Below are 14,588 nucleotides of genomic sequence, written 5' to 3'. Positions count from 1 at the left end.
CTAATGCTAATCTAAATGAATCTATGCTGGATAACCAATAACATACATGGATATGCTAAGAGCTTATTTCCATAGGTAAACATTTTCTTCCGAGGTATTTTATCTTAGTTAGTAGGAGCACGGACCTATAAAATATAAACCATGGTTTAAAGGCCCATGGTAGGAGTTGTTCACTGCTCTAGTTTAACACTTCAGCGAAAACGTAATGATAGGGGAGATCACTGCGCACTTATCGTAAAAAATAGTGGTCTGTAACCAAAACTTATCACATGATGGACAAAATGGCGGATGATTCAACTGTTTGCATACTTGCGTAATATAGTCCTTGTTTTCTTTTTTAAAGGTCGTGAAGTAGAACATTATATGAAATTCGTAGATGATTACTAAATGATCTTTCTGCAATGAGAAAGAGCATCATTCATAACTGAGGTAAACAAGAAAGTGCTGGAAATGGGAAGCAAAGACGAAGTTGAGCAGAATTCACAGTCACTGGTGAAATATAATCATAGGTTTGTCAAGTGTTGTAGTCTGTGTGACTTTGTTATACTGACTGGAAGTATCTATATAGATAGTTGATCGCAATTAATAACACTTTTTTGTTTGAGATTCTTTTTTTTACTTTTATGTAAATGTTGATTGTTGTGTTAATCTTTTTCAGTGATCCTCCATCAAGCTGGCTGAAGTGGATTCCAACATCCATGGCTCACCTTGTACAGATCGAATCTCGAATTCTCAGTCGTAAGTCATTAAGCAATAAATCATCTCATTTTTGCACTTGATTAGTTGACATTTTTTTTTTTCAAAATGGATAACACATACATGCCATATTTTCTGGAGACCATTCACGGGGATTTGTTCAAAAGGCTGAAAATTCAGGGGGATTTTGGTTGTATTCAGGGGGATTTTTTTAACAGGTCTAAGTTGGCAAAATTTTAAAGTATTTTTAGACGCAAGTATAAAAAAATGTATTCACATATCGTTTGCTGTGAAAACCTCTTAACTTTTTCATTATACAGAATTATTTTATTTCATGATTTATCATATTCTTATGATACACTGTCATGTCATACTGTAATGCACTTGCAGAACAAAATGTGTCATTGGAAAAATATGTTTTCGAGACAATTAAATTAAATTTACCTTCCTCCAAAGTCTTTTAAAAAAATTGTGCTTAATTCTATCAGCGTGATGACTTTCAGACAATAAGAGAATAGAATAAATATTATTAATTTCTTCCTTCCAAAAAAGCAATATTTCTTTGCCTTTGATAATTACTACAAATTAATTGATCACTTGTTGTAAAAGTTTTCTTTTGGCATTTCACCCTTGTGGAGATGTTCCTTTACTATCCTTCACTTACTTTGTCATTATTGCCTGAGGTAAGAGACCGGGGGATGGATCGAAATTCCGGGGGATTTTTGCTGCCGGGGGAAATGGCATGTATGATAACACTGCCCTGATAGCCTAGTACCAGTATTGGTACCAGTGGCGATGACTGAAGTTATCAGACACTTTTAGATTTCTTTTCTCCTGACTTTTGATAATATTATATTATATGAACATTTTTTTGGAATAATAAACTTCAGCACTTCTTCTGGTGAAATCAGGCAAATAAGGTAGAATTTAATAACTTAACTTAATTGTCTTTGGCTCCGAATGAAGTGTTGAAAAGGGATCAAATTTTCATTCATACTGTTTAAAGTAAATATCTAAATGTTTTAGGTGAGAGGTTTTTTATTTTTGGTTTCTCAGACCCGTCGACCCCATTTTTTGCTATTTTTTCAGAAAAAAAAAATACATTCCAATAACTGTTTTTTTCTGCCCGGTATTGCTGAAAATCAAAATGAAAACAATAATTTCAAGCAAGTTTGCACTTTATGTGTACAATCAAAGCCTCCTGGCCAAGTTGGCCGAAAAACAACAAAAATTGTGATTTGGCTCTAGAGGCATTCAATTTTCAGGAACCATTGAAAAAAATATTCAAAGCAATTTTTAAAAGAAAATTCATCAGAATGATTTAAAAACATCCTGTCATCAGACAATGACACTCCTTAAATTCAATAGAACAAGTTACCGCATTTAAGTCATTTGATGACTTTATTTGATGACTTAATTGACAAACATTTACAAATCAGGTTTGGAATGTGGTGAAACACACTTTTTTATTTAAACATTTACTAATCACTATCACCTAGTAGAATTCATTCTTATGCGTGATTGGCTAGTCAATGTTATCATGTGATATTACCAAGTTAGGAATATAGCTTAAAGCACAGTGGATACAACACTGGACTGCAATTTTGGCGACACCGGTTCGAACCTGATCTCCGACTCTATTTTCTTTTTTCATTTTGGTATTTTTTTTTACAATTATGATATTAAAATGTTAAACATTTTATTAAATAATTGTCCTGAGATTCGTCACAGAAAAAAACTGTTTTTGGTGCCAATCTGGTGTATAGTCCCTTTAGATAGTTTATCAACAAATAGCCTAAGAAATGTTTATTTTAATTATTTCCCTCCTCCTGTGTCTATAATTTTTTCAAAAGTTTGAGAAACAAAAAATAAAAAAAACTCTGGCCTGAGTTTTAACGTATAAGTGCAAACAGTAACTTCACGAAACATGTTTAAATTTTTGAAATTAGAAAGTGTTTTAAAGTCATAGCCATCGTGTAGAAACATGACATGTAATTTCTTTTAATTCTGTTCTTTTTTAGGCCTTAAAAGCACAGTAGAAAAATGTTTTATTACATTACCTCAAAGTCAGCACAGAATATGGACAATAGTTGCTAACAAGGACAAACCCAACACTCCGCTGGTAATGGTCCATGGGATGGGAGGTGGTGTTGGACTATGGGTTCAGAGCATTGACGATCTCGCTGTGAAACGACCAGTGTATGCCTTTGACTTATTAGGGTTTGGTCGTAGCTCTAGACCAAAGTTTAGTTCAAGTGCAAAACTTGTTGAAATGGAATTTGTTGAATCTATAGAGGAGTGGCGTCAGGAAATGAAGATAGAAAAAATGGCTTTATTAGGACACAGCTTAGGTGCATATCTAGCCAGTGCTTATGCATTGAAATATCCAGAGAATATTGAGCACCTGTTCCTGGTCGATCCATGGGGATTTCCGGAGCGTCCAACAGGGGAGAGTGACCGCAGTCGGCGCATTCCTACCTGGGTCAGGGCAATCGCTAAGGTTCTGTCCCCCTTCAACCCTCTCGCCGTTGTGCGAGTAGCTGGACCATTGGGTATGTCTATTTTTGCTTCAGAATAACTGCTTTAATATTAGTGTTTGTGCAGAACACTTTCAATGTTGTAATACATTCATGTAAGTGTAATACATGATGCAATTTGATGTTATAGATCCTTTTCCTATTTTTAGCAGTTTATAAAAAAATGCCATTTTATCATCATGATGGACATTTCACAGTTAAATGTTTTGCATTTTTATTTTAAACTGTTGCCTTTTGAAAAAAATTCGAAGTAAAGTTTTTCTTTCAGTGAGAAAACAACATTTCACCTCAGTTTGAAAATAACAAAAACATGTTAAGTACATTTTACAATGCTAAACTGATTAATAAATATATATATGCACAAAAAGTATAGATATTTTTTTACATTTTCAAAAAAATGGGTGTGGGAAATTGGCGGAACAGACATACCGTAAATTTGGTGTGGCCTTAGATATATATACTGTACATGTATTTGTAAAGTTGATTTCATTTTTCAAACATGTATGCTAATTAGTAACAGTTATCCTTCATGTATAATTTTAGACTTATCACTTATATACTGTAGGTATAAATGGCGAACCAAGTGTTCATAGCTTGCTAACTAAGGACTAAACTAGTAAGACTCTTTGAACTGATGCATCATTCTCTATGTTTCAGGACCGGGTTTGATCCGCCGTTTCCGACCTGACCTGCAGGCCAAATTTGCCCACTTATTCGATGACCACACAATCCTGGACTACATCTACCACTGTAACGCTCAGACTCCCAGGTATAAACCTCGGATCTTTCAAAGCTCTTCAAAGCTTGTGTTTCTATATATTGTACACCAGACTTTATAAATAAATATTACTTGATCATCTCTTACTGAACAAATGCAGTCACTTCATGATTTCTTATTTGATAAAACCTTTATATGCCTTTATATGTTTTATAAAATGTGACTCACCTGCAGTGTGTGGGCAGTTCCATTAAATGGCCCGTGCAGAATTTTGTCGTCAAGAAATTTAGGTCAAGTTTGACACTTGTTTACGGTAACATAAGTCAAATAAAAAAATTGTCTTGTAAACACATAACAGGCCAAACATGTTTTTATGCCCCCGAAGGTGGGCATATTAAAATCGCACCGTCCGTCTGTCCGTCCGTCCGTGTGTCCGGCTCAATAACTCATATCCGGGCTGTAACTTTCCCTTGTGTGGACAGATTTTAAAATAACTTGCCACATGTGTTCAGCATACCAAGACGACGTGTCGCGTGCAAGACCCCTGTCCCTACCTCTTAGGTGAAGGTCACACTTAGTGTTTATTCACAATGGAATGCTGCATATATGGACATAGAGTATAGGTTGTCGTGTCCGGGCTGTAACTTTCCCTTGTATGGACAGATTTTAAAATAACTTGCCACATGTGTTTGACATACCAAGACGACGTGTCACGTGCAAGACCCGTGTCCCTACCTCTAAGGTGAAAGATACACTTAGTGTTTATTCACAATGGAATGCTGAATATAAGGACATAAGAATGTAGGTTGTCAAGTATGGGTGGTATTTTTTATGTTCAGAGGCAATTTAAAATAACTTGCCATATGTATGTGTTTGATCTTTAACTTTTCATGTACTGACCTTGTTCATAGGTCAATGTCACATTCGGGGGCATATGTCACATACTGTGACAGCTCTTGTTCTTTATTATTATTGTCTTTTTATTCAAAAAATCTATGTTGAGTTTCATTATGTGTCATGTGGGGTAAAAATGAGGTCAAAATGTCAAATCAAAGAAAAATTCAAGATCATTCAAACTTTATTGGAATAATCGTCTTCATTACAGATAGATCAGTTTTAAATTTGGGATATGCAGTCAAAAGCTAGATCATTAGGTCAAACTAAAGAAAAACCTTAACACTCTAAAGGCCATGATTTTGACCGTGGAATGAAACTTGGTCAATCTGTTTATTTTCATAAAATATTTTTTAAGTTTGATGCTGGCTCATGCGCTATCAAGAAATTGGAATAAAGTCAAACATTTGAATATCCTTGGTGACCCTCGATCATCCATAATTTCAACCCAATATTTAAATCTGCTCTCTTAACAGATTGAATGTTTTGACAACTTTTGACAAAAATAAGATCACAGATTTTTATTTTAAAGTTTAAAAATTGATGTTTTATGCATTTTTAGCTCGACTATTCGAAGAATAAGGAGAGCTATACTACTCACCCAAGCATCAGCGTCGGCGTTGCCCCTTGGTTAAGGTTTTGCGTGCAAGCACACATAGGTAAATATCTCAGCAACTACTTGAGGTATTGCATTGGGACTTTATACAATGGTACTCAACGATCCAACCTATTTAATTAACCAAGTTAGATAACTCTAGTTTGCATTTAATGCAAATAATAGGCCTTTATTATTTGACTTAGGAATTCTGGTTAAGGTTTTGCGTGCAAGCACACATAGGTTAATATCTCAGCAACTACTTGAGGTACTGCATTGAGACTTGATACAATGTTACTCCACCATCCAACCTACCTTATTAACCAAGTTAGATAACTATAGTTTGCATTTAATGCAAATAATAGGCCTTTATTATTTGACTTAGAAATTCTGGTTAAGGTTTTGCGTGCAAGCACACATAGGTTAATATCTCAGCAACTGCTTGAGGTATTGCATTGAGACTTGATACAATGGTACTCAACCATCCAACCTACTTAATTAACCAAGTTAGATAACTCTGGTTTGCATTTAATGCAAATAATTGCCCTTTATTATTAGACTTGGAAATTTTGGTTAAGGTTTTGCGTGTAAGAACACATTGGTTAATATCTCAGCATCTGCTTGAGGTATTGCATTGAGACTTTATACAATGGTACTCAACCATCCAACCTACTTAATTAACCAAGTTAGATAACTCTGGTTTGCATTTAATGCAAATAATTGCCCTTTATTATTAGACTTGGAAATTTTGGTTAAGGTTTTGCGTGTAAGAACACATTGGTTAATATCTCAGCAACTGCTTGAGGTATTGCATTGAGACTTTATACAATGGTACTCAACCATCCAACCTACTAAATTAATCAAGTTAGATAACTAGTTTGCATTTAATGCAAAATAATTGCCCTTTAGTATTAGACTTAGAAATTCTGGTTCAGGTTTTGCATGTCACCACTTTTAAGTCAATACCTCAGCAAATACAGCATGTATTGCATTGAAACTTTACACACAGGCCCCCAACCATTTAACCTTCTTATGTAATCAAGTAAGATAACTCTATCTTTCATATTATATAATTTTTGCCCCTTTATTATGCTACTTAGAAATTCTGGTTAAGGGCATGTTAGCACACATAGGATAATATCTCAGCAACTACTTGATGTATTGCATTGAGACTTTATACAATGGTATTCAACCACCCAACCTAATTGAATAACCAAGTTAGATAACTGTATTTTGCAAATAATGGCCCTTTATTATTACGCTTAAAAATTCTGGTTAAAATTTTGCATGTAACCACATTTATGTTAATATCTCAGCACATCATGTATTGTATTGAAATCTAATCTAACAGTGATCCATGCATGTTTCGCCAAAACTTTTCAATCCTTACACTGAAAAGCGGGGGAATAGTCGAAAAAGCTGTCTCTGTGACAGCTTTTGTTTTTAAACCGCTATTAACGGTTTTAGCCATGAAACATTAATTTTAGAACGGAAATATGAAAATCTGCGATCCGATCTTTTGTCAGCAGTCTTTTATCACTAGTTTGCAGATATTTATGCAAAAAATTGCTCATTCCAAGACGAAAAATAAAAACGGTAAATCTGTGAGAGTGCAGCTTTAAAAAGCAATTGTGAACAGGTGAGCAGTATATGGTCCAGTTGATCCTGACTATAAACTTATGTTGTCCTTGGTCATAAATTGTTTTGTATAAATAATTATATATGATATTTCAGTGGAGAGTCAGCATTCAGGACCCTGTCATTGCTGCTGGGATTTGCAAAGCGGCCGATGATCGAGCGGATATCGGAGGTGGACAAAGACCTGCCTATCACATTCATCTATGGCTCGAAGACCTGGATGGACAAGGAATGTGGATACCAGACCAAGTTCCTCAGGGCTGACAGCCACGTCGATGTGGAGGTGTGGTGTGATTGCTGATTAAAAAAAAATGCTAACTCCAGCCTTCTTGCTCATAAATACTGTAAAAGATTCTAGCTTCAGCATTTTGACTTCTTTTAAGTTTTGTTGTGTTTTTTCTTTCAAATTTAACTTTACAGTTATAACTGACATTCATGAATGATCTGCTTAAATCTCACTATTGAACTTTTATTTGCATCATGGTTTGATATCCAGCCTTGTAGCAGGCTGATAGGTGGATTGTGTGGCTGAAGGAGGGGGTTAGGGGGGGGGAAGGCTGATATATGGATTGTATGGCTGTAGGAGGGGGTTGGGGGGGGAAGGCTGATAGGTGGATTGTATGGCTGTAGGAGGGGGTTGGGGGGGAGGCTGATAGGTGGAATGTATGGCTGAAGGAGGGGGTTGGGGTGGAAGGCTGATAGGTGGATTGTATGGCTGTAGGAGGGGGTTAGGGGGGAAGGCTGATAGGTGGATTATATGGCTGTAGGAGGGGGTTAGGGGGGAATGCTGATAGGTGGATTGTATGGCTGAAGGAGGGGGTTTGGGGGGAAGGCTGATAGGTGGATTGTACAGCTGAAGGAGGGGGTTTGGGGGGAAGGCTGATAGGTGGATTGTATGGCTGTAGGAGGGGGTTAGGGGGGAATGCTGATAGGTGGATTGTATGGCTGTAGGAGGGGGTTTGGGTGGAAGGCTGATAAGTGGATTGTGTGGCTGTAGGAGGGGGGTTGGGGGGAAGGCTGATAGGTGGATTGTATGGCTGTAGGAGGGGGTGTGGGGGAAGGCTGATAGGTGGATTGTGTGGCTGTAGAAGGGGGTTGGGGGAAGGCTGATTGGTGGATTGTATGGCTGTAGGAGCGGGTTGGGGGGAAGGCTGATAGGTGGGTTGTATGGCTAAAGGAGGGGGTTGGGGGGAAGGCTGATAGGTGGATTGTATGGCTGTAGGAGGGGGGCTAGGGGGGAAGGCTGATAGGTGGATTGTACGGCTGTAGGAGGGGGTTGGGGGGGAGGCTGATAGGTGGATTGTATGGCTGTAGGAGGGGGTTTGGGGGGAAGGCTGATAGTAGGATTGTATGGCTATAGGAGGGGGTTGGGAGGAAGGCTGATAGGTGGATTGTATGGCTGTAGGAGGGGGTTGGGGGGAAGGCTGATAGGTGGATTGTATGGCTGTAGGAGGGGGTTTGGGAACGGGAAGGCTGATAAGTGGATTGTATGGCTGTATGAGGTGGTTGGGAGGGCAGGCTGATAGGTGGTTTGTATGGCTGAAGGAGGGGTTGGGGGAGGGGGGAGAAGGCTGATAGGTGGATTGTATGGCTGAAGGAGGGGGTTAGGGGGGAAGGCTGATAGGTGGATTGTATGGCTGTAGGGGGTGGGGGACAGGCTGATAGATGGTATCGGTCAGTGAGAATCATGATTTGTTCTTTGGTTTGTAAAATGTTAAGGATTTTTCTTTTTCCTTATAAAGGTGGCAGCCTTGAACTCTACTAAGCCCATTTCAATACAGCATACACAAAGTATTATGCCCTGCTCAGGGCTTCCAATACAGGAAGTTTGAAAGTATATTACTACCAAGAAATGGGTTAAAACTTCCAAAATTGATTCCTTGAGAATACAAAATTCTAAAATTTTGAAGAAAACTTGCAAAGTTTAAAGCTGCACTCTCACAGATTTACCATTTTTACAACTTTTTTTATTTTTTGTCTTGTAAAGAGCAAATTTTTGCGTAAATATCTGCAAACCAATGATATAAGCTTGCTGATAAAAGTTCAGATCACAGATTTTATATTTCTGTTCGAGAATTAATGTTTTATGGCTTAAACTGTTACTAACTGTGTAAGAAAAATGCATAAAAAATAAATTTTTGAAATTGAATACAAAAATCTGCGATCAAATTTTTTGTCAGCAGTCTTATATAACTTCCTTCCAAGGATTTTCGCAAATTCCCGGACAAAAAATAAAAAAATTGTCAAAATGTTCAATCTAAAATAACATTTTATGAGACAGAGACTGCAGCTTTAAAGCTTGGAAGTTCAAAATATCCAAACCTTAAGTCAATATTACTTTTATGCTCACAATTTTAATCATTCTTGAAGTAAAATGAATGATTATAATCAAAGTCGGTGACTTTGGCAAGTTATAGATGCAAGTTATTTGATTTTTAACATACTAGTTGAAAAATAGTGAAAAAAAATATTGTAATTTCGAGAGACTTAAACTTCCATATTTCAGTGAAACACTTCCAATATTGATGGATAGGAAGCTCATACTTCCAGTTTCAAATTCTCAATGGAAGCCCTACCTGTTGCGGAAATTGATTGGAAAGATTTGAAAATAGCCATTAACTCAAATATGTTTCTCAAGTGGTAATACATCATGCATACTAAAGAATTTAGAATTGTAAAATAGATTAAAGTCAACATGACATATTATGTTTCCAGATCATCCCTGGTGCGGGTCATCACGTGTATGCAGACAAGGCAGACAACTTCAACCGCATCATGAATTCATACCTGGAGAAGATGGATCTGCACGCTGACAACGAGCGCATGAAAAACATGGAGATGAAGCATGCTGAGACAGAAATTGACGCAGAACAGTATCCGATCACAGAAGTTTGATGAACGAAGTTCATGGTGTCCGAGAACATTTTAGTTTGTTTACTTTTCAAAGAAACAAGGTATTCTTATAACCTTGGTGTTGTTGGCAACGATACTGCCGTTGGCGGCGGTGATGTTGCCACTGTCAGGCAGAAAGCTTTAACCTGGACAATAAAAATTGTTTTAAGTTTTCACCTGAAACTTCATACAAAATATACTTAGTGACAATACACGATTGTGTGGCAAGGTGGATGTATGTTTTTCTTGTTTTTAATAACTGCTGAGTGATAACAAGTGATGCCATCTGCTTCTAGTTTAATCTAGTGATGAATGTTGTTTGGTCTCAGATATATTCAGAGGACATCGATATATAATATGATTGTGTTTTTATACCCCCCAAAACAAAGTTTGGGGGGGGGGTATACTGGAATCGGGTTGTCCGTCTGTCCGTCTGTCCGTCCGTTTTTTTTTTGTCCGGGATTCATCTTTGTCGTTATTGAACAAATCTTTTTCAAACTTTCAGATATTAATGGCCATGATGTAAACTTGCGCCTCTGTGAAATTGGTACGGGTCACATGACCCTGACCAGAGTTATCTCCCCTTGATGTGTTAAAGTAGGCAAAATAAGCCCTGTCCGGGATTCATCTTTGTTATTATTCAACAAATCTTTATCAAACTTTCAGAAATTAATGGCCATGTTGTAAACTTTCGCCTCTGTGAATTTGGTACAGGTCACATGACCCTGACTGGAATTATCTCCCCTTGATGTGTTAAAGTAGGCAAAATAAGCCCTGTCCGGGATTCATCTTTGTTATTATTCAACAAATCTTTATCAAACTTTCAGAAATTAATGGCCATGTTGTAAACTTTCGCCTCTGTGAATTTGGTACAGGTCACATGACCCTGACTGGAGTTATCTCCCCTTGTAGGCAAAATTAGCTTTGTCCGGCCTAACTCCAGGGCAAACAACCTAGACATGGAGGGGTGGGGGGTATTCGTTAGCCTATGGCTTACAGTTCTAGTTTTAAACACATTATTCATTATGTTTGAGAAAAGTTAGGAAGGTCTACAATGATTTTGAAAATCTATAATACAATACGGTATGCAAAGTTTCAAATGCCTTTGAAATAAAGTAATGCGAGTTCTGGCATGAAAATCTGTCGGAAATAATCAGACAAGCCATACTGATTTTTGACTGATTATGAAGTTTAAATTGAAGTGACACTCTTATTCAAAAACAATACATACACATGTATAACAAAAATACATTTTGACTGATAAACCTTTAACTACTTACTGAATAATGCATTTATGGAAAATATTTATTACTGATAACAAGATTGTAAACATGTTTTGAGCAGAAAGTGCAAAAATATTAAATGATTGGTGAATGCTTAAAGATTTGCTGCGGTCTACTATAGTCTCATAAGGTGGAAATACCATGTTTTATGCTCATTTCTTTCAAATTAAACTTGGTATCCTTCATAAGAACAATTGTTTTGAAAATTATTAATCTTATTTAGAATATTGGAATAATATTATTACTTGTGGTATATCTTATTTGGGAGTAAAAGTGCATCTTTAAAAATATATTTGGATATTATAGAAAGTGTTAGCTAGATTAACAAACTGCATTAACATGTTCAATCCTGACAATACCTTATTATTAGAGCAAAATAAATGGTGGTTTTACGGTATTTAGAAAAAATGTATAGGTTTTAAGGTAAACGTCATGAATAAGTTTAAGTAATTAATCCAATATTTTACTAAGTAGGCCGAACTTTAGAGAACACAGCTGTATGCCAGATTACTCAGTTGTTGTTTAAGTCCTGTCTATTTTGGCCAGTGCATATAGGTGCTAAACATAGACAAAAACTAGTCACGTAAGATCTTTGTAGGAGCATTTCCTTTTCATTTACAATGTAACATAAGTAGGATAAACAATAAATGCTTTGTTTTAGTTTTTGCCCATCGATGTCATGAAAACAGTGTTTGTTAGACAGTGTTGTCAGCTGTTCAAAGCAGTTCTATAATGTAACATATGCTGTGTAAGGGCTTTTCCATTTGAACATATAACCCCCGGGCGGAAGGCACTTTCAAAATATACAACCCCCCTACAGAAGCAAATTTACCCCTTCGGGGCCAAAATAAGCGAATATACCCATATACTATTTAATTGCCTTCCCCCCGGGGTTATATGTTTTACTGGAATAGCCCATAGTATAAGCTTAATGTGGCCATCTTGTTTCTTTTATTTTTTTAGTCATGTAAATATTTTCTTTTGATAATTTATATTACATGTATAACTGTGATACGTATTCTACTAGTCTCTTGAAGGAATATGATATCAATTGTGTTTGATAATACCGGGTATTTTACTTCTCTTCATTACCAAAAACTTGTTAAGTTTTGTTAATACCCTTTTTAACGAACTTTCCAATATTGGTTAGTGAATGTTGTATTATATATATTTGAGTGTAGGATTTAGCAATGCCTTTATGATGTGCGCCTTGCATTCAGTTTAAGTGCTCGTGGCTAAAGTTTGGTTACCTGCTTCCATTGTTTGTGCTGGTATGCTACAGGGATACAGAACAAAACAGTTTGCTCATGTTTGCTAACAGGGGCCTGTTAGCTACAACTGAACGCGGGATACTTTCTTCATTGCTTTTGCTGAAAATGAAAGTGCTTGTTATTTCCACAGATATATATAAAATTTTGTGTCTTATGTAGCATCTGCTGCATCTTCACATATGACACTTAAGACACCATTGGCCTTTGTACAGCTGCCTTTGTTTGTCAAATTACAATTGGGCTTTCTAGAGTTATGGCCTTGATTAAGTAAAAAATATATATGACAAATCTTGTGTTGCGTTTAGCTCCAAAGGCATTGCACCTATACACATGAAACTTCATAGAAATGTTGGTCAGCATGGGAAAATGAGCACATGCAATTTGTTTTTTTACATTTCATCTTGTTTAACAAGAGTTATGATCCTTGACTTAGTAAACCTTTGTCTGAAAACTGTTGTGTTGGCGTAGCTTCAAAGGTATTGAACCAACACACATGGAACTTCATAGGAATGTTGGTCAGCATTTGAAATTGTGGACATGTGACATCCAGAGATATTGCACCAACACACCTGGAACGTCATAGGAATGTTGGTCAGCTTGGGATGTTGTGCATTGGTCATTTCCTTCACATTTCACTCCTTAATTCCACAACACTGTAGACATTTTACCATTCCTGTGTCTATGGGACATGTTGGGAGTATTCATCACGTCTGTGATAGTTCTAGTTTCTTTTCAGAATATGTTTGAATGACCATACCTATTACAGAGAGTCAATACTGTAATTGTTATATCCTTGAATTACAGATTATGATAATATAAACAGATGCTTGTAAAATACATTTTCACATTTAGAGGTATTAGAATCTTAGCTCATCATTTTTTTATTACTTCTAAACTCAGCTGATTGATATACTGGTTAACATTTTAATTAGTCAATACTAAACATTGATGCCTAGCGCTTGTGTCCAATCTCAATATTTAATGTCTGTTATGCTTCTACTGTATCATAAGAGCGTTTTATGTGACGGATTCAAAATAATGTTTGAAACACTAATAAGCAATTATAATGTTTCAAGGACGCAGTTTTACACATGTTTATCAAAACCTTTAGTACATTAAGAGTAGGGGTTAATTACTGAAAACAGAGTTCATACTATATACATGTTTTGGGCAATAAAAATGTTGAGTAGTAATTTTATTAAATCTAACAGGAATGTAGTGCATGGTCTTATATTTTTATATTAAGATTATATATTTCTGTAAATATGGCGTTTTACAAGATGTACATTTTATGTTGAAGTTTATTTCTAGCTTTTGAAAATCATTTGAATTAAAAAAAAATGTTTCTTTTTTGTATTAAGCTCTTTTTATGGAAGAACGGTATCAACGACTCCAGAGCTTGTTGTTGTCAGCGAGTGTGTTGTTGTCAGCGAGTGTAATAGCCTCGGTGTCGTCAGCAAGTGTGGTAGCCTCGCTGTCGTCAGCGACTGTGATAGCCACGGTGTCGTCAGCGACTGTGAAAGGTCTGGTGTCGTTGTCAGCGAGTGTGATAGCCTCGGTGTCGTTGTCAGCGAGTGTGATAGCCTTGGTGTCGTTGTCAGCGAGTGTGTTAGCCTCGGTGTCGTTGTCAGCGAGTGTGATAGCCTCGGTGTCGTTGTCAGCGAGTGTGATAGCTTCGATATCGTCAGCGAGTGTGATAGCCTCGTTGTTGTCAGCGACTGTGATAGTGTCGGTGTTGTCAGTGAGTGTAATAGCCTCGGTGTTGTCAGCGAGTGTGATGGCCTCGGTGTCGTCAGCGAGTGTGGTAAGCTCGGTGTCGTCAGCGAGTGTGATAGCCTTGTTATCGTTGTCAGCGAGTGTAATAGCCTTGGTTTCGTTTTCAGCGAAAGTGATATTCTTTGTGTCGTTGTCAGCGAGTGTGATAGCCTTGGTATCGTTCTTGTAGAGTGTGATAGTCTTAGTGCCGTTGTCACCGTGTGTGATAGCCACGGTTTTGTTGTCAGCGAGTGCAATAGCCTTGTGTCGTTTTCAGCGAGTGTAATTGCCTTGGTGTCGTTGTCAGCG

General features: G+C 37.0%; 1 protein-coding gene across 2 annotated transcripts; it reads left to right on the top strand.

Moving 5' to 3' along the window:
• Window positions 1–284: 284 nt before the first annotated feature.
• Window positions 285–13,876, top strand: LOC128243658 ((Lyso)-N-acylphosphatidylethanolamine lipase-like). 2 transcript variants are annotated; one of them, XM_052961543.1, is made up of 6 exons: window positions 285–429; window positions 659–738; window positions 2,718–3,248; window positions 3,891–4,002; window positions 7,175–7,361; window positions 9,794–13,876. In XM_052961543.1, exons 2-6 carry the CDS (start codon window positions 699–701, stop codon window positions 9,971–9,973), a joined length of 1,050 nt encoding a protein of 349 aa, XP_052817503.1. In that variant the 5' UTR covers window positions 285–429; window positions 659–698; the 3' UTR covers window positions 9,974–13,876. The 2 variants fall into 2 exon arrangements, with proteins under 2 accessions (XP_052817503.1, XP_052817502.1); XM_052961542.1 differs by having other exon boundaries at window positions 285–509.
• Window positions 13,877–14,588: the final 712 nt, after the last annotated feature.

Source organism: Mya arenaria, chromosome 8, assembly GCF_026914265.1.
Source record: "Mya arenaria isolate MELC-2E11 chromosome 8, ASM2691426v1".
NCBI lineage: Eukaryota > Metazoa > Mollusca > Bivalvia > Myida > Myidae > Mya > Mya arenaria.
Note: the sequence above shows the minus strand (reverse complement) of the source record. Positions and strands in the feature narration are given on the sequence as shown.

Coding starts and splice junctions, on each gene's coding strand:
- LOC128243658 (XM_052961542.1), top strand. CDS start 451: ATGGGAAGCAAAGACGAAGTTGAGCAGAATTCACAGTCACTGGTGAAA. Junction 739..2,717: donor CGAATCTCGAATTCTCAGTC/GTAAGTCATTAA, acceptor GTTCTTTTTTAG/GCCTTAAAAGCACAGTAGAA. Junction 3,249..3,890: donor GCGAGTAGCTGGACCATTGG/GTATGTCTATTT, acceptor TCTATGTTTCAG/GACCGGGTTTGATCCGCCGT.